Source organism: Sorex fumeus, unplaced genomic scaffold (assembly GCF_029834395.1).
Source record: "Sorex fumeus unplaced genomic scaffold, SorFum_2.1 ptg000045l, whole genome shotgun sequence".
NCBI lineage: Eukaryota > Metazoa > Chordata > Mammalia > Eulipotyphla > Soricidae > Sorex > Sorex fumeus.
The window spans coordinates 16,328,122-16,351,825 of NW_026606102.1; the positions used below are offsets into that span (position 1 = coordinate 16,328,122).

The 23,704-nt window shown below is 39.8% G+C and overlaps 1 protein-coding gene across 1 annotated transcript in view; it reads left to right on the forward strand.

The window, feature by feature from the left end:
* Window positions 1-23,704, forward strand: part of FAF1 (Fas associated factor 1) — a 431,446-nt gene that overhangs the window by 237,026 nt on the left and 170,716 nt on the right. The window contains exon 9 of the mRNA XM_056122297.1: window positions 18,776-18,871. Coding sequence (XP_055978272.1) covers window positions 18,776-18,871 — 96 coding nt within the window. The remainder of the gene's footprint in view (window positions 1-18,775; window positions 18,872-23,704) is intronic.

Genomic DNA, 23,704 nt, shown 5'->3' on the forward strand with positions numbered 1-23,704 from the left:
AACAGAGAACCAGACGCCCCAGGTAGGACCTCTGTCATATAAAACTCCTACTACCCCTTCCACACAGCATCCATATGAGATTCTGTTCTCCCCTGAGAACTATCTGAAAGTCCCAAGAGTCAGTAGGTATGCTTGAATACCAAAAAATACTAAGTGTTTTACAGAAGATTTGAAGTTTGGAAGTTTTGGAGGGTGGGCTGAAATTTGAGATATTTTCATTTACATTTCTCCCACTCAATACCTCTACTGCAAACCACAACACCCTACAGGAAAGAGAGAGCAGATGGGAATGCCCTGTCACAGAGGTGGGGCGGTGGGAGGGGATGGGGTGGAGGGGATGGGAGGGTTACAGGGATCATTGGTGGTGGAGAATGGGCACTGGTGGAGGGATGGGTACTCTATCATTGTATAACTGAAACCCAAGCATGAAAGTTTGTAAGTCTACAATTGTACCTCATGGTGTTTCACTAATGAAAATTAAATTTAAAAAAAAAAGAGTAATGGTAAGAGTAAAAGCCTAAAGAGTAGGTAAGTGAAAGGTACATTTTGAATCAGTGAGCAAATGAAACCTACTAATAAAAAAGTGTAAGGGGCATTGGGAATAATAACTGGAAAGTTGTACAAGATTTAGTTTTGAAATTTTATTCAGAATGAATGGAGTTAAAAAATCATGTAATTCGTGTGTGTATATGGGAGAGAGATATTTAAGAGTAATAAAACAAAATTGACGAGTGTCATACAATGAATAAGATACAGATTTAGAATTTTTAACTCAGGTCCTATTTTTTTAAAATCTATGTACCACATTCTTTTAATGTATCATACCCACTTTTAATACCCACTGGTATCATTATACCCATAGAAATATATTACAGACAGCATTGATGGGAAAAAGAAAAGGCATATACAATCTTAAGACTCAAAACAATACTTGTTTAAATGGTAGTGACTGAAAGAAGTAGTTGACAGACTGATTATAAATGTATTTGTAAGAGTTATCAGAAGGCTTAATTTATCTCCCAAAACCACTGCAGCGGATTGAAACATTCCTACTTTTTGCTTCTAGTGCCCTGTTTCCTATCTCTCAGTCCTGGTTAAATTCATCTCTTAAGAATTGAATTAATGGAAGACCTGTAGCAAGTTGTTTTTGGATACCACTTGTATCATTTCCTTAAAAATAAAAGTCATAAACAGAAGGCTGGAGATACAGTACAGTGGATGGGACACTTCCCTTGCACATTATTGACCTGAGTTCTATCAGATACCCCATAAGGATTCTTGAGTCCACCAAGAGTGATCCCTGAAGGTAGAGCCGGTAGTAAGACCTGAGCCACATATACCCCTCCCTCCAGAAAAAGTCAAAAGCAGATGGTGAATGTTATAAATGGATAGTAAGACATAGAGCCAAAATATATCTTAAATAAACCTTCCACAGTTCAACACTTAGAAGAATATAAGATTTTGAGAAGAGGTTAGAACCCCCTTACAGGTGGTTGGATAGATAATACAACAATACAGTGGGTAAGCTGCGTACCTTGTAAGTGGCCAAACCTAGGTTTGGTCTGCATCATCTCGTATGGTCCCCTGAGCATGACAGGAGTCACTTTTTGAGTGTAGAGCCAGAAATAACCCCAGAACATCTTCCAAAAACCAAAAATTAAAAAAGAAAGCCCTAATAAATGTACTTTGTTCTTCTAAGAAGGAAATAGTTCGCTAACTGTCAATGTTTTCTGGATACCTTTAGTGTAGAAAAGATTAAGTAATGTGGGACTAGAGAGATAGGGTATATAGCAGGTAGAGAGTATAGTAGATAGGATGCTTGCCGTGCACACCGCTGACCCAGGTTTGATCCACAGCACCCCATATGGTCCTGAGCACTTCCATGAGTGATCCCTGAGCACAGAGCCAAGAGTAAGCCCTGAGCACTGCCAGGTGTGACCCCAAAACAAAACAAAGATCAAATAATGTATTTGGTTATCCTGTGTGTATTTTAAAGCAGATGCTAATTAAGTTAAATATAGTTAACATTTAAGAGCCTAGAAAATGCATGCTAATAAACACTTAACTGATAGTATTGACTATCATCCAGGCTTAAATTCTTGAAGACAATTGGACATTGTGTCCGAAAACACTTATATGATAATACTCCCTTTTGGCAGGGAACCAAAGATAAAGTGTGTTGTTGTTTTTTTTAAAATTTTTAATTAATTCAACACTAGACATTTTGGGGGGTTGGAGTGATAGCACAGCAGGTAGAGCATTTGCCTTGCACGTGGTGGACCCGGTTTGATTCCCAGCATCCCATATGGTCCCCTGAGCACCGCCAGGAGTAATTTCTGAGCGCATGAGCTAGGAGTAACCCCTGTGCTTCGCCAGGTGTGACCCAAAAAGCAAAAAAGAAAATGAGGTCTTAGAAACTATCATTAAATATCCAAGTCAGGAGCCAAGCTTCCAACATAAGAATTTAAACATTGAGTAAATATATGTTGAATAAGTGCTGAACTTAATATATAATGAATGATTCAGGTAGGAACTAGTATGTGGTTAATATAATTTATTCCGTCATGAATAAATGAAGGCATGGGAAAGCAGGGATTACCAGTTTTATAGATGAGAAGCAATGTATTTTTTCCCTCTTCTGCCCTCCACTAGAGGGTGCTCACAAGCAATTAAATGACAAAGCTGAGGCTGGAACTGAAAATCAAGTCAATTTCAATTTACACACACAAACAGCTAAAGAATTGGCTTTAAAACAGGACCTGATTTAGCTGAATATTTTTGGTTTATTTTTATCTTGCAGATAAAAGCTCTCTGTTGGTCTGATGTAGGATTTTTATTTGGTAAACTGGCCATTCTTCTTTAAATAGGTGAGAGAATAGCCACTAGACAGAAAAAGCAGTGTTTGAAATTTTTTTCATATATATGTGTGTGTCTCCTAAAAATGATTTACAGCAATGTGGGGTAATTAAACCAAGATAGTTATTATTAGTATTTTGCAACTAACTATAACATCTTTGAAGACCATTGGTTATTAGTACAAAAAATTAGGAGTTAAGTGAACACACTTGTATTATCATTAAGCCGATGTATAGCTTTGGGTGAACCACTCTACCTCTCTACATCTCAGTTTCTTCCCCCTGTTAAATGGAGGATTGGGCTAGATTTTGTGAAATCAAAGTGGTATTGGAATTTGGGGGAAGGGGCGAGGGTGTGATGAGGCTGCTGTTAGAAAAAAATTAGCTGTAGGCTGTTGATACATTTCTCTTAAAATTCTTGCTTAGAATGGTGCATGTGGGAGCAGATTAGGTAGTGACACACAAGCTAAATCTTGAATTTGGTCTCCTGGTTGATATACCATCAATCAATGAATTCTAAGAACTTTCCAACTCTTAGTTTGGAATCTGAAATGAAACTCTTTATAGCAGCAGTTGTGTCTTCAATTCTCCTTGCTTACATGGTAACATTCACATAGCAATTAAACCTCAGAATTTGTTACTGTTGGTTTTTATTTCACTAAACTTCCCAACTTGCCAAATGAATTGAGGATAGTAACACAGCAAGGCCAAGCAGAGAACACAGTTTTTGAGCTATTTACACGGAAGTTTTGTAGATAATTGATCTTGACATGCACATCTCTTAAAATACTTCATTGGTTCCAGATTATTATTAGTCACTTCCTTTTTAACAGTGTGCTTTTTTATGAGGTGACTAAACTGCTATTTAACCCTGCTACAAGAATGTGGCAGTGGGCTTGTCCAGACAAGTAGATGTGCACTTGGTAACTAACATTCTTAATAAGCTTGCTTCAACCTGCCACAAATTAAAGCTCTGTGACTTTTCTAGCACATAAGCAATTTAAAAAAAAAAAGCTTGGACTGTGAATAAATAAGCTATTTTGATTTTTGATTTGTATTCTGGCTGGCAATAAATGAAACTTCAACCTAATGATTCAGTTTGGCTTAAAGTTATCTTAATTTTTCTAGTGAATAGTGAGCATTTAAAACTTAATGGGTTGATGCAGCAGTTATCTGTCGGGTTTCTTAGTCATTGAAGGCTTTGTGTTAGTTGGAAAAGTGACATAGTTGAAAAATTGGAGGGCCTTCAGAGTCAATTATGATTTTTACTTTGTAGTTGACTGATCGTTGACAAATTATTGTACTTTTTCTAAAGCTGTTTTGTAATCTAGACAATCATGATAAACTTTCATTTGCAGGTTTTCCGTATATGATAGACCTACACTAAGCACCTAGTATAATGTTTGATGAATTGATATTCTCTAGGAACATAACGCAACATGCAATAGGGCATGACTAGTTGTTTGAATTATTTTTGAATAACCAGCTGGAGCGATAGCCCAACGGGTACGGCATTTGCCTTGCACGTGCCCGACCTGGCCAACCCCGGTTCAATTCCTTCTTTCCTCTCAGAGAGACTGGCAAACTACCAAGAGTATCTCACCTGCATGGCAAAGCCTGGTAAGCTACCCATGATGTATTCAATATGCCAAACACAGTAACAAGTCTCACAATGGAGACATTACTGGGCCCGCTTGAGCAAATCGATGAACAATGGGAGGACAGTGGTACAGTGCTAACCATGAGATAAAATTGCTTTACTTTGAGTTTTGGTTTAGTACTTAATACCATTGTGACCTTGGGCAGGCTTCTTAATCTAAAGAAGGCTAAGTAGCCTCCTCTTTAAAATGGTATGAATAGTAATGCCAATATGACAGGGTTACGTTTTGAGATTTAATTAGGGTAAGGCATATAAAGTACCACATATAATGCCAGTCCATACTAAACTCAATAGTAATTATTTGTTTTAATTTTGAACTTAGAAACATGTCAAACTCACTTTCAAAGGTTATTATAGGCCAGTTATAATCCAAGTTAAGAATCACTTTGTAACAGATGTGAATATATGAATATATATATCCCCTTTATATTATAGTAGTCCTACTTAATGATGCTGGTGGTCCCATAGCATTTCCAAAGTGGATGGAATTAATTATATTCATACCTTGTCAGGATGGTGATAAGCTTAAAATATGTCTTTTATTTTAAAAATTATTTTTGCTAGGAACTGGAGAGAGCAGGTAGGACGCTTTCCTTGAAAGCATTAGACCTGGGTTTGCTCCCCAGCACTGTTCTTGGCCCTCCATCTTCTCCAGGAGTGATCTCTGAGTACAGAGCCAGGAGTAAGCTTCGAGCACAGCCATGTTTGGCCAAAAACAAGTGAACAAATTCTTTATTACTGTTCTTGTTAGAACACAGGGAATTGTATTGTACAAACTTGTTACCTCTGGAGGTGCTTGAGAAACCATTTGTAGTGCTGGGCATTTGAACCAGAATCTGTGAGATGCAATGCAAGTGCCTTTACTCTTGTACTATCTCTTTGATCCAAAAATTCATTTTTTAAAAGATAGACATAGCAGACAATAGTTTCAAAATTGTTGGTTGTGTTACTATGCATATATCACATATAGGTCAAATATCCTGGATGTGACCTAAATTTCATTGATATAAAAGGTCACAGTAGATTAGAACTTTAAAGGATCAAGAGGTAATTCATGTGATTTAACTCCATGCTTTATAAAAGAACCTTAAAGTTCCTGATGACTGCTCTATGGACTTTTATTGCCTTGCTATCTCCTAAGTTTTCACTCCAGCACTTAGTCCTTTGCATTAACAGTGAGGAAGGAAGGTAAGTGTGAGGAAGCTGCAAGTACATGTTTGGAGATATATAAAATTTGATTACAAAATAAAAAAATACTTTAAAGAACTAATTCACATTTTTAAAGAATGGATTTAAAAGGGACTTAAACACCTGAGAGCTAAACCTAGACTAATGCTGTGCTTAGTGCCTTGTCAGAGATAGCTAGCAATCAGTTAAGATCCTTTACAGGAATTGTCTTTTGCATATATTAATGGAAAGTATCTAGTGCTTTCTTAGTTATATAAAAGCAAACATTATCAAGAACAATTTGACAAAATGTGTTTTTTAGTCTTAGTTGTTTTAAATGATCGCAGGTATTATTTATAAAAATAGTTTTATCTGTACATATTACATAGCTCAGCAATTCACAGACTATTGGTCTAATGATCCTTAAAAATTTTTTATCTTCTTCTCTCCCTCTGCTTTTGTTGTTAATGTTTATTGCTTTGAACAGACGTCTCATGCTATTGGTATTGCAGATGTCTCACACTATTGGTTGTCGTGCTTGTTCACATGATTGTAGTGTGTGCACACTTGCTAGGAGTAACACTGTAGTTGTGACACACACACTTGATTGTGATAGCGCACTTTGTTGTACCCAAGAGATCCATAAAAAGCAGAATAGCTGGGATCACACTCATGCAGGGCAGTTATGGGGCAATAGTGAACTCAACCTCACTGGTCTCAGACTTACAAGGCAGACAACTTTTACCACTGAACTATCCCTGGTCCTCAAGATCCTTTTTGTGGAAAACAGAAATCATTGGATATTCCAGCCCAAAAAAGCTTTTGCTTAAATCTTTTGGTATTTGTTGTATTCAAAATAACTATTGAGGAAAAAAACCACGAATTTTATTATAGTAAAATCAGTTTGATTACTTATTAATATAATTACCATTTTAAATGAAAAGGAATTGTATTTCTAAAAAGAAAATTAGTAAGTAGTGTCATTTTATACTTTGTAATTTCCTTATTGTATGACTTATTAAATGACAGTCAAAAGAATTCTGACCTCAGACAGATCTATAGTTGAAAGTAGAAAGGTTTTTGGGGGTATGGTGCTGCTAGCAGGTCAGTCTGTACCTGTAGGCAAGTGCATCAGCAGCCTGATGGCACCGTCAGACTTTAAGATTCCCCCAAATTGCTGCTGCGCCTTTGGACAGACCCCAAAAACTTGGGGCAAAGTTTACCAAGAAAGTAAACGCCAGAAGTTAGGTATGTGGGAGACACACCCACAAACCACCCCGGCTCAGCGATATAATTGGAGGCATGGCTTCTCTGGTTCCTAACCGAACTGCTTAATGGCCATGATCCCAGAGACTCAGAAACGAACCTCGGAACCCAAAGACTTTTGGCAGAAATACGTCCTGTTCCTGCAGTAGGTTACTGGGGCTGGGCCACTCCAGGTGGGAATAGATGTCATGTCTTGGCCTATTCCCCTTGGCGGCCCAGAGACCGTCATCCTCCAGAGGACACTGGACAGACAGGTTTGGGCTTGCAGTGACGAGACGTGGGGTCTCACCAGATGGGGGTGGAACCGGACCTTCCCTCCCCGTCCCAGCGAGATCCCGAGTTGCCACTTACAAACGGCCTCTCTGGCTCCTGATCAAGCTGATTAATGGCCATGATCCCAGAGACTCAAAAACAAATCTTGAAACCCAGCGGTTTTTGGCAGAAATGCTTCTGAACCGCATACACAACCATGGCTCCAGAGGCAAAAGGACTTAATCCAGAGCCCGGCAGCTTGCAACAGAAAAGTGAATGGACCACGCGTTAAACTACGGCACCATGCCTCCCCGGGAGGGTTAGGGTGTTGCTCCCTTCTGCCTTTCTCCCCCCGGCAGCAAGATGGCTGCTGCCTCAGAGCTTATTGGAAAGCCAGGTATGAGCCGGTGGTGATGGAGCAACTGCAGTCTCATGGGAAGGGGAGCGGTACCGGCTGGTCTCTCATGCCCTACCGAGGTCACGAGTTGCCCCCCACAAGTGGCTCTCTGGCATGGCCATGGCTCCAGAAGCAGTAGGACTTAATCCAGAGCCCAGTAGCTTGCGGCAGAAAAGTGAATGGACCATTCGTTAAACTACGGCGCCATGCCTCCCTGGGAGGGAAAGGGTGTTGCTCTCTTCTGCCTTCTCCCCTCCCCCCCGCCCCCCCCCTCCACCCGGCAGCAAGGTGGCCACCACCTCAGACCTTAGAGGAAAGCCAGGTATGAGCTGGCAGTGACGGGGCAACTGCAGTCTCATGAGAAGGGGGACAGTACCAGCTCGTCCTTCACGCCCTACCGAGGTCACGAGTTGCCCCCCACAAGTGGCTCTCCGGCATGGCCATGGCTCCAGAAGCAGTAGGACTTAATCCAGAGCCCGGCAGCTTGCAGCAGAAAAGTGAATGGACCATGCGTTAAACTACGGTGCCATGCCTCTCTGGGAGGGAAGGGTGTTGCTTCCTTCAACTTTCTTCTCCTTCCCCCCCCCCCACCCCGGGGGCAAGGTGGCCACCACTTCAGAGCTTATAGGAAAGCCACATATGAGCCGGCGGTGACGGGGCAACTGCAGTCTCATGGGAAGGGGGGAGGTATTGGCTAGTCCTTCTCGCCCTACTGAGATCACAAGTTGTCCCCCATGAGTGTCTCTTTGGCATGGCCATGGCTCCAGAGACAAAAGGACATAGTCCAAAGCCCAGCAGCTTGTGGCAGAAAAGTGAATGGACCATGCGTTAAACTGCGGTGCCATGCAATGCCTTTTCAGCAATTCTGATTGTTGGGAGGGGAAACTCTAAACAATAATGGTGCATCTTTTGCCGAAATAATGAATGTAATCAATGTAGAGAAGAGTTAAGTGGAAATCGTCTGCCTCACAGGCATTGGGAGGGATTGGGGGGTATATTGGGGTTCTTGGTGGTAAAAAATGAGTACTGGTGAAGGGAGAGGTGTTTGATCACTGTATGACCAAGACTTAAACCTGAAAGCTTAGTATCTTTTCCCACAGTGATTCAATAAATAAATATAAGAAGATAAATAAATAAATAAATAAATAAATAAAACTATGGGGGGAAAAAGTAAGGTGGAGTTCATGCCCAATTCAATCAGCTAATCAGTGGCTGAATAAATAGCAATACTCTTACATTTAAAAAAAGTAGAAAGGTATTTTAATTACCTTTTATTTATTTATTATTTTTATAAATTTGTTCACAATATTTGATTACATTTAGTATTTGAAAACCAATCCCACCATGGTTATACTTCCCCACCACCATGTTTCCATTCCAAACCCCAACTGTGCCCCCAAAGCAGAACCAAAATTTATTTTGTATTGCTTGTTATGAATAATCCACTAAAAATGATCCTTAAAAAGTTTCTTAGAGGAAAGTATGTGAAAATTGTTGAATTTCATCCAGGAGCCATTAAGCCTTTCTATAAGAGATTAGTAACATGTTGTTAAAGGTGTGTGCTTATATCTATATTGGGATAAATATATTTATCCCTAAGATTGATTGCCGTCTACTTTAAACCCAATAAAATGTGGTATAGTACTCTTGGTATATTGGTGGTGTAAAGTAAGAAAAGTCTAGGAATTGATTGACTCATGGGGTGAGTCTTGTCTGAGCGTGTGGAGAGCTGACTTGAGTTCTGGAGGTTTTCAGCTGAGAGGGCTGGCTCCATTGGGGCAGGCAAGGCCTCACCTGCCCCCTCCAGATTGCCCAAAATGAAACAGCCTGGCGCTTGGTGCAGTGGCATGGCTATGGCATATCCTTTAATATAAAATATTTCATATTTTATATTTTATTTATTTATTTTTTAATGTAGGAGTACTGCTATTTATTCAGCCACTGATTAGGTGATTGAATTGGGCATGAACTCCACCTTACTTTTTTTTTTTTCATTCTTTATAATTTTATTTATTGAATCACCGTGAGAGCAGTTACAAAGCTTTTGGGTCTAAGTCTCAGTCATACAATGAAACACCCATACCTTCACCAGTGCCCATTCTCCACCACCAAAAACCCCAGTCTACCCTCATCCCACACCCTCCCCCTACCTGTGGGGCAGATGATTTCCACATTACTCTCTCTCTACTTTGATCACATTCAATATTTCAACACCAGACCCACCATTATTATTTGAGATTTTACCCCAACACTCAGATCTGCTGAAAAGGCAACAGTAGACAATTTGTGTTCTATTGCTGGTTATGAATAACATATGATGTCGCGTGGCTGCAGTCGGGCCATGTGATTTTGAAATTCTGAAATTTTAACACTTAAATCTGGAGGGATTTCTGCCAAAACCTGCTGGGTTTCGAGATTTGTTCCTGAGTCTCTGGGATCATGGCCATTGAGCAGCTTGATCAGGAGCCAGAGAGGCCATTTGTGGGCGATGACTTGGGGTCTTGTTGGGGTGGGGAGGACAGGCCCTGCTCCCTCCCCCCTTCCCCCCATCCCGTGAGGCCCAACAAGTTTCGTCACTGCGGGTCCAAGCCTGACTGTCCAATGGCTTCTGGAGGATGACAGCCACCGAGCCGCCAAGGGGGAGCAGGTGGAGAGACAACACCCTTTTCTCCCTGGGGTGGCCTGGCGACAGTAATGTACTGTGGAGTCCGGACGCATTTCTGCCAAAAGCCACTGGGTTTTGAGATTTGTTTGAGTCTCTGGGATCCTGGTCGTTAAGCAGCTTGATCAGGCGCCAGAGAGGCCATTCGTGGGCGATGACTTGGGGTCTTGTTGAGATGGGGAGGACAGGACCAGCTCCACCCCCATCCCATGAGGCCCTGTGTGTCTCATCACTGCGGGCCCAAACCTGACTGTCCAGTGGCCTCTGAAGGATGGCAGCCACTGGGCCGCCGAGGGGAACAGACCGAGGCACAAAACCTATTCCCACCTGGGTTGGCCCAGTACCAGTAATCTACTGCAGGGACTGGACGCATTTCTGCCAGAAGACGCTGGGTTTCGATATTTGTTTCTGAGTCTCTGGGATCATGGCCATTAAGCAGTTCAATCAGGAACCAGAGAGGCCATGCCTCTAATTATCTAGCCGAGCCAGAGGTGGTTTGTGGGTGTGTTTCCCACATATCTAACTTTTGGACATTTTAATTTCTTGGTAAACTTTGCCCCAAGTTTTTGGTGTGTGGCCAAAGGAACAGCAGCAATTTTGGGGTATCTGGAAGTCTGAAGGCACCATCAGGCTGCTGATGCACTCGCCTCACAGGTACAGATTGACCTGCTTGCGGCACCATACCCCCAATATTTTATATTTTAAAATATTCTTTTTTTAAAAAATTTTTATTAGTGAAACACCATGAGGTACAGTTGTAGAGTTACAATTTTTTTTCTTAAATTTTTATTAGTGAAACACCATGAGGTACAGTTGTAGACTTACAAATTTTTGTGCTTGGGTTTCAGTTATACAATGATTGAATACCCATCCCTCCACCAGTGCACATTCTCCACCACCACCAGTCCCAGTATCCCTCCTACCTCCCAATCCCCCCATCCCACCCTGCCTCTGTGGCAGGGCATTCCCTTTTGTTATCTCTCTCCTTTTGAGTGCTGTGGTTTGCAAAAGAGACATTGAGTGGCAATCTTGTTCGGACTACAGTCTACTCTCATCACACATTTCCCATCCTGAGAGTAACCTCCCAACACCCTTTATTTGTTGCTCCCTTCTCTATCTGAGCTGCCTTTTCCCCTAGCATGTGCGGCTGTCCTGAATGCCATGAGTAATCCTCCTGGTACTTATCTTGGCTATTCTTGGGTGTTAGTTTCCTATTAAAATATTCTTAATGATTAGTTTTAATGTGGAATCTAGAGTCTTGTCCATATACTTATACTCTTTTATGTATAATCCGATGTTCTCTTTTGCTCCTTTTATTGATTTATGCTTTTATAATATCGATACTTCATGAGAATGAATGCAGAGACTATTAGTTCTCTGCCTATCTTTGCTCTTTTACTATCAGTTTAAAAATAATGAAAAGTAAATGTTATTAAGTATTACTATAAAAATTATTTTGACCTTGTGGAACATGTGGCATGATGTAAGGAACCCTTGATTTATAGGCCATTCTTTGAGAATCATTGGCATAGTTTTTGCTTATTAAAGAGTACTAAACTCCTATATGAAGGAAAATAGCTTCAAATAGATTTAGAGTTGTTACTAATTGATGGCAAATGTATTCTTTAAGACTTTGTATGGCAAATCTACTCTTTAAGCCATAGACACGTGAAAGCCTATTACAACAGAAAGAGGCTTGAATTAGAACCACCATTAGGATAAATAATAGAACAGTGAATATTTTTATTTTTGTACACCAGTTTAAAAATCTGGCTTTTGTGGGGCCTCGCCACATGGGGGTGGAACCGGCCCTTTCCTCCCCATCCCAACGAGACCCCGAGTCTCCACCTACAAATGGCCTCTCTGACTCCTGATCAAGCTGCTTAATGGCCATGATCCCAGAGACTCAGAAACAAATCTCAAAACCCAGCGGCTTTTGACAGAAATGCATCCAGACCGCATACAAGGTGGCCACTGTCTCAGAGCTTATTGGAAAGCCAGATATGGCTGGCAGTGACGGGGCAACTGCAGTCTCATGGAAAGTGGGGGGCAGTACCGGCTCGTCCTTCATGCCCTACCGAGGTCACAAGTTGTCCCCCACAAGCAACTTTCTGGCACGGCCATGACTCCAGAGGCAAAAGGACTTATTCCAGAACCTGGCAGCTTGTGGCAGAAAAGTGAATGGACTATGTGTTAAACTATGTTGCCATGCCTCCCCGGGAGGGAAAGGGTGTTGCACCCTTCCGCCATCCCCCCACCTTCCCCCCGGCAGCAAGGTGGCCGCCACATCAGAGCTTATTGGAAATCCAGGTATGAGCCCGCAGTGACGGGGCAACTGCAGTCTCATGGGAAGGGGGGCCGTATCGTCCTACCAAGGTCACGAGTTGCCCCCCACAAGCGGCTCTCCAGCACGGCCATGGACCCAGAAGCAAAAGGACTTAGTCCAAAGTCCAGCAGCTTGCAGCAGAAAAGTGAATGGACCATGAGTTAAACTATGGCACCATGCCTCCCCAGGAAGGAAAGGGTGTTGCTCCCTTCCTTCTCCCCCCACCCCCCAGCAATATGGTGTTCCCTGCCTCAGAACTTATAGGAAAGCCAGGTATGAGCCAGCGGTGATGCTGCAGTCTCATGGGAAGGGGGGTGGTACCGGCTCGTCCTTCATGCCCTACCCAGGTCACGAGTTTCTCCCCACGAGTGGCTCTCTGGCACGGCCATGGCTCCAGAGGCAAAAGGACTTAGTCCAGAGCCTAGCAGCTTGTGGCAGAAAAGTGAATGGACTATGCGTCAAACTATGGTGACATGCCTCCCCGGGAGGGAAAGGGTGTTGCTCCCTTCCACCTTCTCCCCCCACCCCACCCTCGGCTGCAAGGTGGCTGCCCCCTCAGAGCTTATTGGAAACCCGGGTATGAGCCGGCGGTGATGGGGCAACTGCAGACTCATGGGAAGGGGGGCAGTACCGGCTCATCCTTCATGCCCTACCAAGGTCACAAGGTTGCCCCCCATGAGCAGCTCTCTGTCATGGCCATGGCTCCAGAGGCAAAAGGACTTAGTCCAGAGCCCAGCAGCTTGTGGCAGAAAAGTGAATGACCTATGCGTTAAACTATGGCACCATGCCTCCCCGGGAGGGATAGGGTGTTGCTCCCTTCCGCCTCCCCCTCCCCCCCCCCCCCCACCAGTAAGGTGGCTTCCGCCTCAGAGCTTATTGGAAACCCAGGTATGAGCCAGAGGTGACGAGGCAACTGCAGTCTCATGGGAAGGGTGGCGGTACCGGCTCATCCTTCATGCCCTACCAAGGTCACAAGTTCCCCCCCCCCCCCCCCCACGAGCGGCTCTCTGGTATGCTCATAACACCAGACGTACAGAAACCAATCTCTAAATTATCTGGCTCTTTGCAGAAATCCAAAATCATTATATGATTCTCATAACCAGCTATAGAAAACAAAGTATTTCACAATACCTTTTCAGCAATTCTGATCATTGGGGAGAAAATTCTAAACAATAATGGTGCATCTTTTGTCGAAATAATGAATGTAATCAATATAGAGAAGAGTTAAGTAGAAATCATCTGCCTCACAGGCATTGGGAGGGGTGGGAGGGCGGTATATTGGGGTTCTTGGTGGTAAAAAATGAGTACTGGTGAAGGGAAAGGTCTTTGATGATTGTATGACTGAGACTTAATTCTGAAAGCTTTGTAACTTTTCCCACAATAATTCAATAGTTGAATATAAGAAGAAAAAATAAATAAAATTATAAAAAAAAAGTAAGGTGGAGTTCATACCCAATTCAATCAGCTAATCAGTGGCTGAATAAATAGCAGTACTCATACATTTAAAAAAGAAATCTTGGCTTTTAAAAAAAAATGAGAAAGTAGCTTCAAATTGAGAGAAAATTTCTACAAAAAATACATCTTATAAAGAAAAGTTATCCTAACTATACAAAGAACTATTAGAACTCAACAAGATAACAGATAACCTGATTTAAAAATGGATCAAAGTCCTCAACAGACACGTCATCTAAGGAGGTACATGAAAAGGTGTTAACTATCATATGTTTGCCAGAAAATTCAAACAATAATGAGATATATCTCTAAACACCTTGTAGAATGCCAATATTCAAAGCATTGACAACATCAAATGTAATAATATGAGCTCATATTTGGTGTTGCTGGGAGTGCAAAATGGTGCAGCCACTTTGGAGAATTTGGTAGTTTCTTACAAAGCTAACTATACCCGTGTGTATGTGTGTGTGTGCATGTGTGATTGTACCCTTATGTAAATAAGCCTAGCAATTGCTGAGTGTTTAAGGAAAGGTTTTGAAAATTATGTCTGCACAAAAATGCACCCAGATGTTTATGGAAACTCTATACATAACTCCATTTCCTAGAAGCAACCAAGCTGTTTTTTAGTAAATGAATGGACAAATAGAGTACGATACATGCAGATTGTAATACGGTGCATTGCTAAAATGAGATTCCAAGTCATGAAAAGATGTAGACAGATTTCAAATAAATACTACTCAATGAAAGTTATCAGCTGAAAAGACTGCCTTCTTTATGGTTACAACTTTGTAATATTTTGGAAGAGACTAAAGAAGTAGTAAAAAGATAGTTCTTTCTAGGGGTACAAGGGAGAAGGATAAAAATAGGCAGAGTGCAGAGGAGTTCTAGAGCAGGAAAACTCCATGATATTATAATGGTAGATATCATTACATCTTTTGAGAATTATATTTCTGTGTGCTTATAATAAATTGGAATAGAACCTTGAAATACATTTTGAAAATGAGTCACAGTATTAAATTATGTTAAAGAAATCTTGGATTTGAATGCTTGCCCTTATGTATAGGTTAATTCAGAACTATAGTAAATATAATGCACTTAAGCTACATTTAACTTAGTTGCTCCCCTTTAGGGTGGGGCAAGTCTGGAGGTACTCAGGCTACTCCTGGCTCAGTGCTTGGGGAATCATGTTATGCCAGCATCAAATTTGGGCCCATCTTGATGCCAGGGTAGGCACATAACTTACCGCTTGCCCTGGTTCTATCCAGTCCCTTGTCAGGAACCTGCTTTTGGGGGCACTAGGAAGTGAGGACAACTGAGTCTTAAGTTGAGAAAGCAGATCCCCAGGAGTGATTAATATTCAAATTAAATCCTAAGTTACAAAGCTAAATACTGTCTTCCTGTATCTATACAAAAAGTCCATTGCATTAAACTATTCAAAAGACATATAAGGAGAGGAGAAAGGCAGTATTAACTTACAGTACAAGTTCAGTGTCCTAGAAGGATCTGACCTTACAAATTAACAGATTCTGATTAGGGGAAAAGCTGATTAACTGGTTGGAGAAAAGCACACAGAGAAATTGTTGCAGATAAACAAAGGAATGGGAGTGACTCAGAAGCACTGGGATGGGTATAACCTGATAAACCTAAGCTCCTTGTGGCAAGGGAGAAAAGGACAAATCAATTGTTATCCTACAGTTATAAACCAAATCTGCTGTCCTAATAATTTTCTCCAATTTCTTGCAAAATTAGTACCCTATTGATAGTAGTATTATCCCTTTACATTTATATAGCCATTTGATTTCACATGCATTTTCTCGTTGGATTTTCATACTAACACCTTAGCAGTGATAGGACAAATTATATGACCTTATTTTATAAATTAATGACATTGTATTCTACCATATTCTATGAGAATTGAAGCAGAAAAATTCTTTTACTTTACTTTTTTGGTTGCTGTTGTGTTGGAGTCCTATCCAGCTGTACTCAGGGCTTATTCCTGGCTTTTTGCCCAGGCATCACTCCTGGCAATCTCTGGGGGACCTGACAGCCACACGGTGCTTGGGATTGAACTAGCCGTTTGCCTGGCAAGTACCTTATCCACTCATATTCTATCTTCAGCCCCGTACCTTTTTCATTTTTGTTTCTGTATTTGATCCACACCTGTCTGAGTCAGCACTGCCAATTGGCTCTGTTCATGGTTCACTCCTGGTGATGCTTGGGGCACTATATGTGGTGCCCGTGGTTGAGCCACATGCACGGCAGACTACCTTCTGTACTATCTCTCTGCCCCTTTATTATACTTTGCTATTTTTTTATTACTGATTTATCATTGAAGTTTATAAAGCTAATGAGACCGAGCAAATGTTTGCTTTGGCTCTAACCTCTTAAAGTCACTCTCTGAGTAATTATTGTTCTTTACGGTCCCTCAACCCTACATGACACTGCCTGATGAAGATATTATCCTACTTCTAATTAATGTTGGGTATGTAATAACTCAGAACATGCTGGTTCTTTAAGTGCGTGCCATGGTGTACTGTGATCAGTAGAATCTTACATGGAGTGATACATAGGCCCACTTGTACAACTTAGAAGGAGCCAGCCCTTTTGCATTGCCATGTCCTTTTTAAAGTAATATTCTTCTAGCACATTTGAAAAAATGTGCACTTTTAACTGAACACATTATTGATTATATGAAAGGTAGTCCTAATGTAAGTTAATCACTACATTTTTTTTCCTCTAGGTCCTGAAAATAATGGTCACTAGAATAATAACAACCCTTCTTCCTAATCCATTTTAGTTTCAAGGTCACTTTTTCCTCATTTTCAGAAGTCCACAGAGTTAATACTGAGATTTCTTTCTTCAGTTAACAAATGAAAAAAACTAGTTTCAAATATAGAAATGACTTGACTGGGATCAGGAGGTTTAGGCAGTCTTTGAAAAGAACTTTTTCTGGTTATTGGTTCAGATTGCTTTCCTTCATACTACACTGTTACTGACATTTACCATCACTACTGTTTCATTACCATAACATTTCAGATTGGGGGGAGGAGGTTCTTTTAGTGCAAATCAAAAATATTGTGAAAATTGGGTCAAGGAAATAGTTCAGCGGGTAAGGCACTTGTCTTCTGAACATTTGACCTGGGTTTGATCCCAGCATTCCATATGCTCCCCCAAGCCTTGCCAGGAGTGATTCCTAAGCAGAGCCAGGAGTAAGTTCTGGACATAGGGATCCAAAAGCCAAAAAAAGAAAGAGAATAACATACAATGTTGCCTGTTTTTATTCAATTTATGTTTGCTTTTATTTTTATTGAAATTAAGTAAATTAACATTCTTATTGTAATTATTGGTTTGATATTTTAGTTTATTAATCAGATCACTTGGCATTTATAAAACATAATGCTAAATCATCTAGATTCAAAAACAAAATTCTCCAAACAGACTACAGGGAAACAGCAGTCAAAGCATATAATTTTTTATCAGCATATTCTATATGAGAATACACACGACACTTGAATACTTGGTTATTTATATGACATTTTCATTGTTCATTCCAATATTTGTCTGTAGGAAATTAGTCTGATTATAGCACATGTTTGAGGTGTAACCATGAATAACCCACCAAAGTATCTTTGACTGTTCCTTATGAACTTACAGATTTTCTCTTATCAACTTAATTCACATCTGCCATAAAGCTATTAATGCATGTTTTCAGTGTGCTGATGGAGAGCTTGCTTTATTTCTAACAATCAAAGAAGCTAAATTAAAATACAAATGTTTTATTAAGTAAAATCCAAAGAAAAACACCCTCTTTTGATGATTCAATATTTTTTACTTGTAGCTAGGCCAAAGTGGCCTGTATTTACTTATATTTGTGAAACTCTCAAATAGTTTTTTGATATCTTCTCACTATCAACTTAGTGTGTGTGTGTGTGTGTGTGTGTGTGTGTGTGTGTGTGTATGCCTTATTGGGCTGGAGCAGTAGCACAGCGGATGAGGCTAAATCTTTTTATTTAATTTGACTAAACTTGACAGATTTGGGCATAGTCTTTTAGATCACATAGTATCTGCTGTACTAACTTTGATACCAGATTTTTGGTTTTTAATGCCTTCAAGCATTCTTCTAGATACCCTCCTCCTAGAGATATAGAGTACTGAGAATTAGGAACTGTCCTCCCGTTGTTCATCAGTTTGCTTGAGCGGGCCCAGTAACATCTCCATTGTGAGACTTGTTGTTACTGTGTTTGGCATATCGAATACATCACAGGTAGCTTGCCAGGCTTTGCTGTGCGGGCAAGATACTCTCGGTAGCTTGCCAGGCTCCCCGAGAGGGGCGGAGGAATTGAACCCGGGTTGGTCAGGTCGGCCGCGCGCAAGGCAAACGCCCTACCACTATGAGACATTATTCTACTATAAGAAAAGTATCAACACATGCTTGTGTTTGGAGAGGTCAAATGTATATGATTAGCTTTATTTTAAGCTTATTTGTATTTCCAAAACCCTCAATTCTTGTCTAGCACTTAGACAATATTGTCTTGCCTTAGCCTTAGCTATTAAGAGTTCATATATGGAAATTTTTCATTTCAGTGTGTTATAATCTATTACCTGGTCTATTAGAATTAGTTTTCTAATCTGACTTCATTTCTGCTCTAACTTCAAAAATAGTAGAACAGAACCAAGAAGTAAAATTGTGAAATATAGCTTTATTTTGTTTATAAGTGACTTTTTTTATTTTTTGCAGATGTGTCTTGCTGAATCAGGGCTCTCTTATCCCTGCCATCGACTTACAGTGGGGAGAAGATCTTCACCTGCACAGACCCGGGAACAGTCTGAAGAGGTAAGCCTATTTGCCAGCTTTTCATTGAACAGGAGGCCTATACTCCACCCACCTGCCCACTTCCTATTCTTTTTTCATCTGCCACAGCAATGAATAAAGTTAATGTAGCGTGAATAGAGTCTAAGTAAATTCTTAAAAGGAGAAACTTTCTATGCAAGATCATTGTTAACGTGCACCTTCTTTATCTGTTAAGTTTCATGTTTCGGTTAGACAGCATTTGGGTGGATTGGTTGAAATGATTTTTACTCGGAATTGTCAGGCTAACAAAGGGATTTTCTTTGCTGCTGACTCTATAGTTGACTACGTTTATTAGGACTGATATGACAGTCCTTTTAATTCCTTGAGTTGGATCCCATCTATGAAACAGGTATTGATAACAGATAACAAAGATGAATAACTGTTGGTACAAGAGTGATCATAGTCAAGGATAATAGATTAGTAAAGTAATAATACTGACATATTGTAATAATTACTATAATGACATTGCACACAGGCTACTGTAAAAATAAATAGGAAAAGAAATGAGTGAATCAGTTTGTACATGTGATATGCTTATATGTGTTTTTATGCTTACAGGTATTATTTTTTTCCATAGCTAAAAAAACTTTTATTTTTAGTGAAGTAGGAAAGAGCCTGAATATTGAAATTTATGTCTATAACAAGTATTTCTTAGGGCTGGAGTGTGTGTGTGTGGCTTTAGTGGTAGTATAACACATGCCCCCTGGCCCCTGTATTATCAGGTGTGTGTGTAGCAGGAGTATTTCTTGAGTATTCCTTCTAAGTACTAGGAATGGCCATCACAATTATTTAAAAAGTATATATAACCTACACAATGGAGTACTATCCAGCTGTTAGAAAAGATGAAGTCATGAAATTTACATAAGTGGTACTACATAGAAAGTATCATGCTAAGAGAAATGACTCAGAAAGAGAGGAACAGACATAGAAAGAGTGCATTCATCTGGGGAATATAAAGTAGCAAAGTAGGAGACTAACACCCAAGAATAGTTGAGATAAGTTCCAGGAGGTTCACTTCATGGCTTGGAGGCCAGCCACACATGCTAGGGAGAAAGGCAGCTCAGATAGAGAAGGGAGCACCAAGTAAAGGGTGTTGGGAGGACCCTCCCAGGATGGGAGATGCATGCTGAAAGTAAATTATATACCAAACATGATTGCCACTCAGTGCCTCTTTTGCAAACTACAGCACCCAAAAGGAGAGAGAGAATAAAAGGGAATGCCCTGCCACAGAGGTGGGGTGGGATGCAGGGGGCATGGGGTGTGGGAGGGATACTGGGATTAGTGGTGGTGGAAAATGGGCACTGGTGGAGGGATGGGTATTCGATCATCGTATTACTGAAACCCAAGCACAAAATTTTGAAGTCTACAACTGAACCTCATGATCTTTCACTAATAAAAATTTTTTAAATAAAAGTATATATAACCAGAAGTCTTAACTAAATAACAAGGAAAACTTCATTTACACCAGTATATTTTATTTCTAGTGCATGGTTTAAATATTCAAAAATTTGGCCTGGTCCCAGACTTTTCTGCTTATATTCTATATAATATAGATGCACTTTTCCAATTTAAATTACTTTGTATATGGGAAACTCATTTAGTTAGCTGCCATAAGACCACTTCAGCGTCCTCAAAAAAAGACGTGTCTATTCATATCACTTAAATATATGAAATGGGTTGTAAAAGTAAAATTCTAGTTTACAATCATCTGTAAAAATAATTTCCTACTTTTGTGTTTTATGAATTTTCCAGAAATCCACAAAGAAAAGATTTTTTCTTGCTACTTCTGCTCTATTGTTTTCTTTGGCCTCTGAAAATGTTAATTTCCTTTAAAGAGCTTCATCTTTTTTTTTCTCATACTTTTATCTCCTCAGTAATACTCATGAAAGAAAAAAATGTTATCTCGTTTTATTCTTGGTCAGGAATACTTTGTTGAGGTATTTATTTCTAGTGCTTGGATATTTTTCAATGACTAACATAGGTTCTGCTTCAGATCTTTTAAGGATAAATTTTCTGATGTTAGAAGATGGCCAGCTAGTGCCTGTGCGGTAGTGCTTAGATTAAGGCCTTGCATGTGGTTGATCTTGATTTGATCAACAGCCCTGCATATGGTCACCTGATGAGGACCAGGGATCATTTCTGAGTATAGAGCCAGGAATAGCTGCTGAGTACTGCCAGGTTAGCCAAACTGCCCCCCATCCAATAAAAATAATAAGTAAAATAATAAGTAAAATATGACCAACAAATTCCACCTAAAATTTTAATTATGCCCTGAGAAAGATGCCTGTTTTAATTTTCCTTCACTTACTCTCACCATGATTTGTGTTATTTGGGCAATCCTTCTACAGGAAAATGTACAATGAGGAGTAGTTTTATGAGGCTACACATTTTTCAGATTAGAGAAAAAAGTAGAAGAGACTTTAACAAACTAAAGAATGTCCTAAAATCTAATAATCTGGGATGAGTATATTTTTTTCCCCAGCTATCCTCTCCTCAAAGGACTGTGAAAAATGGGAAAGAATTTATAACTTTGGTTTTATGTTACTGTAGCACTACACTGTAGCACTGTCCTCCCATTGTTGATCTATTTGCTCGAGTGGGCACCAGTAATGTCTCACAGCAAATTGTGAGTTTTGTTGTTACTGTTTTTGGCATATCGAATATGTCACGGGTAGCTTGCAAGGCTCTGCCATGTGGGCGAGCTACTCTCGGTAGCTTGCTGGGCTCTCCGAGAGGGGTGGGAGAATTGAACCTGGGTTGGCCGCATGCAAGGCAGACACCTTACCCGCTGTGCTATCGCTAAGTGGGAAACATTTCTTTAATTGGATTTTCTTTTTTACCCATCCGTCTTTCGTTTATTTAGGCATTTAATATCTTCTGTATATGAAACATCAGGATCACAATCTATGAGTTGCTGCAAAAGCTTGCTGAAACTATTCTTTCATGATACTAAATCTCCAGTGGCAGGAGGTGACCAGTTTTATTGTTGAGCATCTGTATATCATTTTCTTTTTTATTTTAAACTGAAATCTGTGTCCTTGTAGGTTCTATCTAGTGGAACCTGCTTTTTATTTCTGACTTTAATTGAATGTATTAAATTTCGAGTTAGTAAGGGTCATATTTTACAATAGTAAGTAAACCCAATTTTTGAATTTTATAAATAATAGTCATGTATTTTCTAGAAAGTAAGGGGATGTTTTGTTTCTGACATTATCTTTCTGGCCCTGTATGTACATTTACATACATTTTTTGTTGTGATAATTCAGTATTTCTCTTTTCCCGTCTCCCTTTTGCAGTTAAACCCTATCTAGTGATCTTCCCATATCTCATATAAATAGCTAGGTACCTATCCTGTCTTTCCTCTTCCAGGCACTTGAGTAGGATAGGACGTTGGACCCTGACTGCTTAGGACTTCTACCTGACCAGAAGAGGAGAATTACCCCAAGACTAAAAAACAAACATGCCCTTACTAATTTCACACATGATGTTAAAATCATTAAGGAAACATCCATTGAATAGTTACTATGTGAATATAGGCTAATTTCATAATATGCTTAATAAGAAAATTATCAAATGTCATATAGAAAATCAAATATATGAGGACAGGCTGACCTTGTCTATATGTCTGTAGGCAAAAACCTTGTCTTTCTTTGCCTCCTCTGTAGCCCTAACACCTGGCATACCACATTGCACATGCCAGCCACAGAATAAATATTTGTTAATGACTGTTTTTAAAAAGAAGAATGGCAAGCAGAGTTGAGAACCAAATTTAGCTATAAAGAGTGAGTCATAGCCAGCCAAATGAAGAAACAGATGTGATAGTCAGAGGAAATGGCATTCTCTGATGTATAGAAAGATGAGTGCAGTTTGGTATTCATGCAAAATAAAGTGGGAAACTAGGAAAGATGAGGAGAAAACAAATAGGTCTGTAACAACTCCCACCCCCCGGGAAAAAAAATACACATTCTAAAAAAGAGAACCTTGCTGTCCATAGCCTAGATGCAGGAAGGACCGGAGATCAGAAATTAGATATCTCTCTATCTGTTGTGCTAGTTTGGCAAACGATAGTGAGAAAGCATAAATGGATATTTTTAAAAGGAAGTAAAAACTGTAAGGAAATCAATAATACTGGTGACTTATAGGAAATATTTTTGGAAAGAATGAGAGGGAGGATATAAGAATGGTACATAGATTCATTAAGTAAGCTCTGATATCATACCTGCTGTATACCCAGTCGTGGTCTTAAGTACTAGAATATGGCTGTGAACAAAGCAAATTTTGTAGAAGGGATTTGTACTTGACAAGACTGCATGCAAGTAATTGCCAAAACTTTGTATTTTAAGGTTTTGGTTTTTGTTTGTTTTTAGTTTACAAATTACATTTTTCTAGTCTTAAAAAACAAACCAAAACACTTAACTCTACTGCCTCCTTCTTCTACTACTTGTTTCTTTTAATTTTTTAATTACTGTTATAGTTTAGGTCGCATATTTATAATAATACTAACATTTATGGTTTTGTTTTAATGTTAACTGTACCTCACCACCAACATAGTATCCATGACGTTCCACCAATGTCCTGTTGCTTTGAATCCATTACATCATTTCCTTCCATTCCACTCCATCCCTTGCCTGGTATTCTCAGTTCTTTAAACTAGTGCCAGGGGTTATGTTATTTGATACTATCTATTTCCTTGCTTTGTTTCTCTATGTACCACAAATTAGATCATCTTGTATTTGTTCTACCTCTGACTTATTTTGTATCCTTATTTTTTATTCTTTCCAATGCAACCCAAATTGCAGAAAATGTCATGATGTT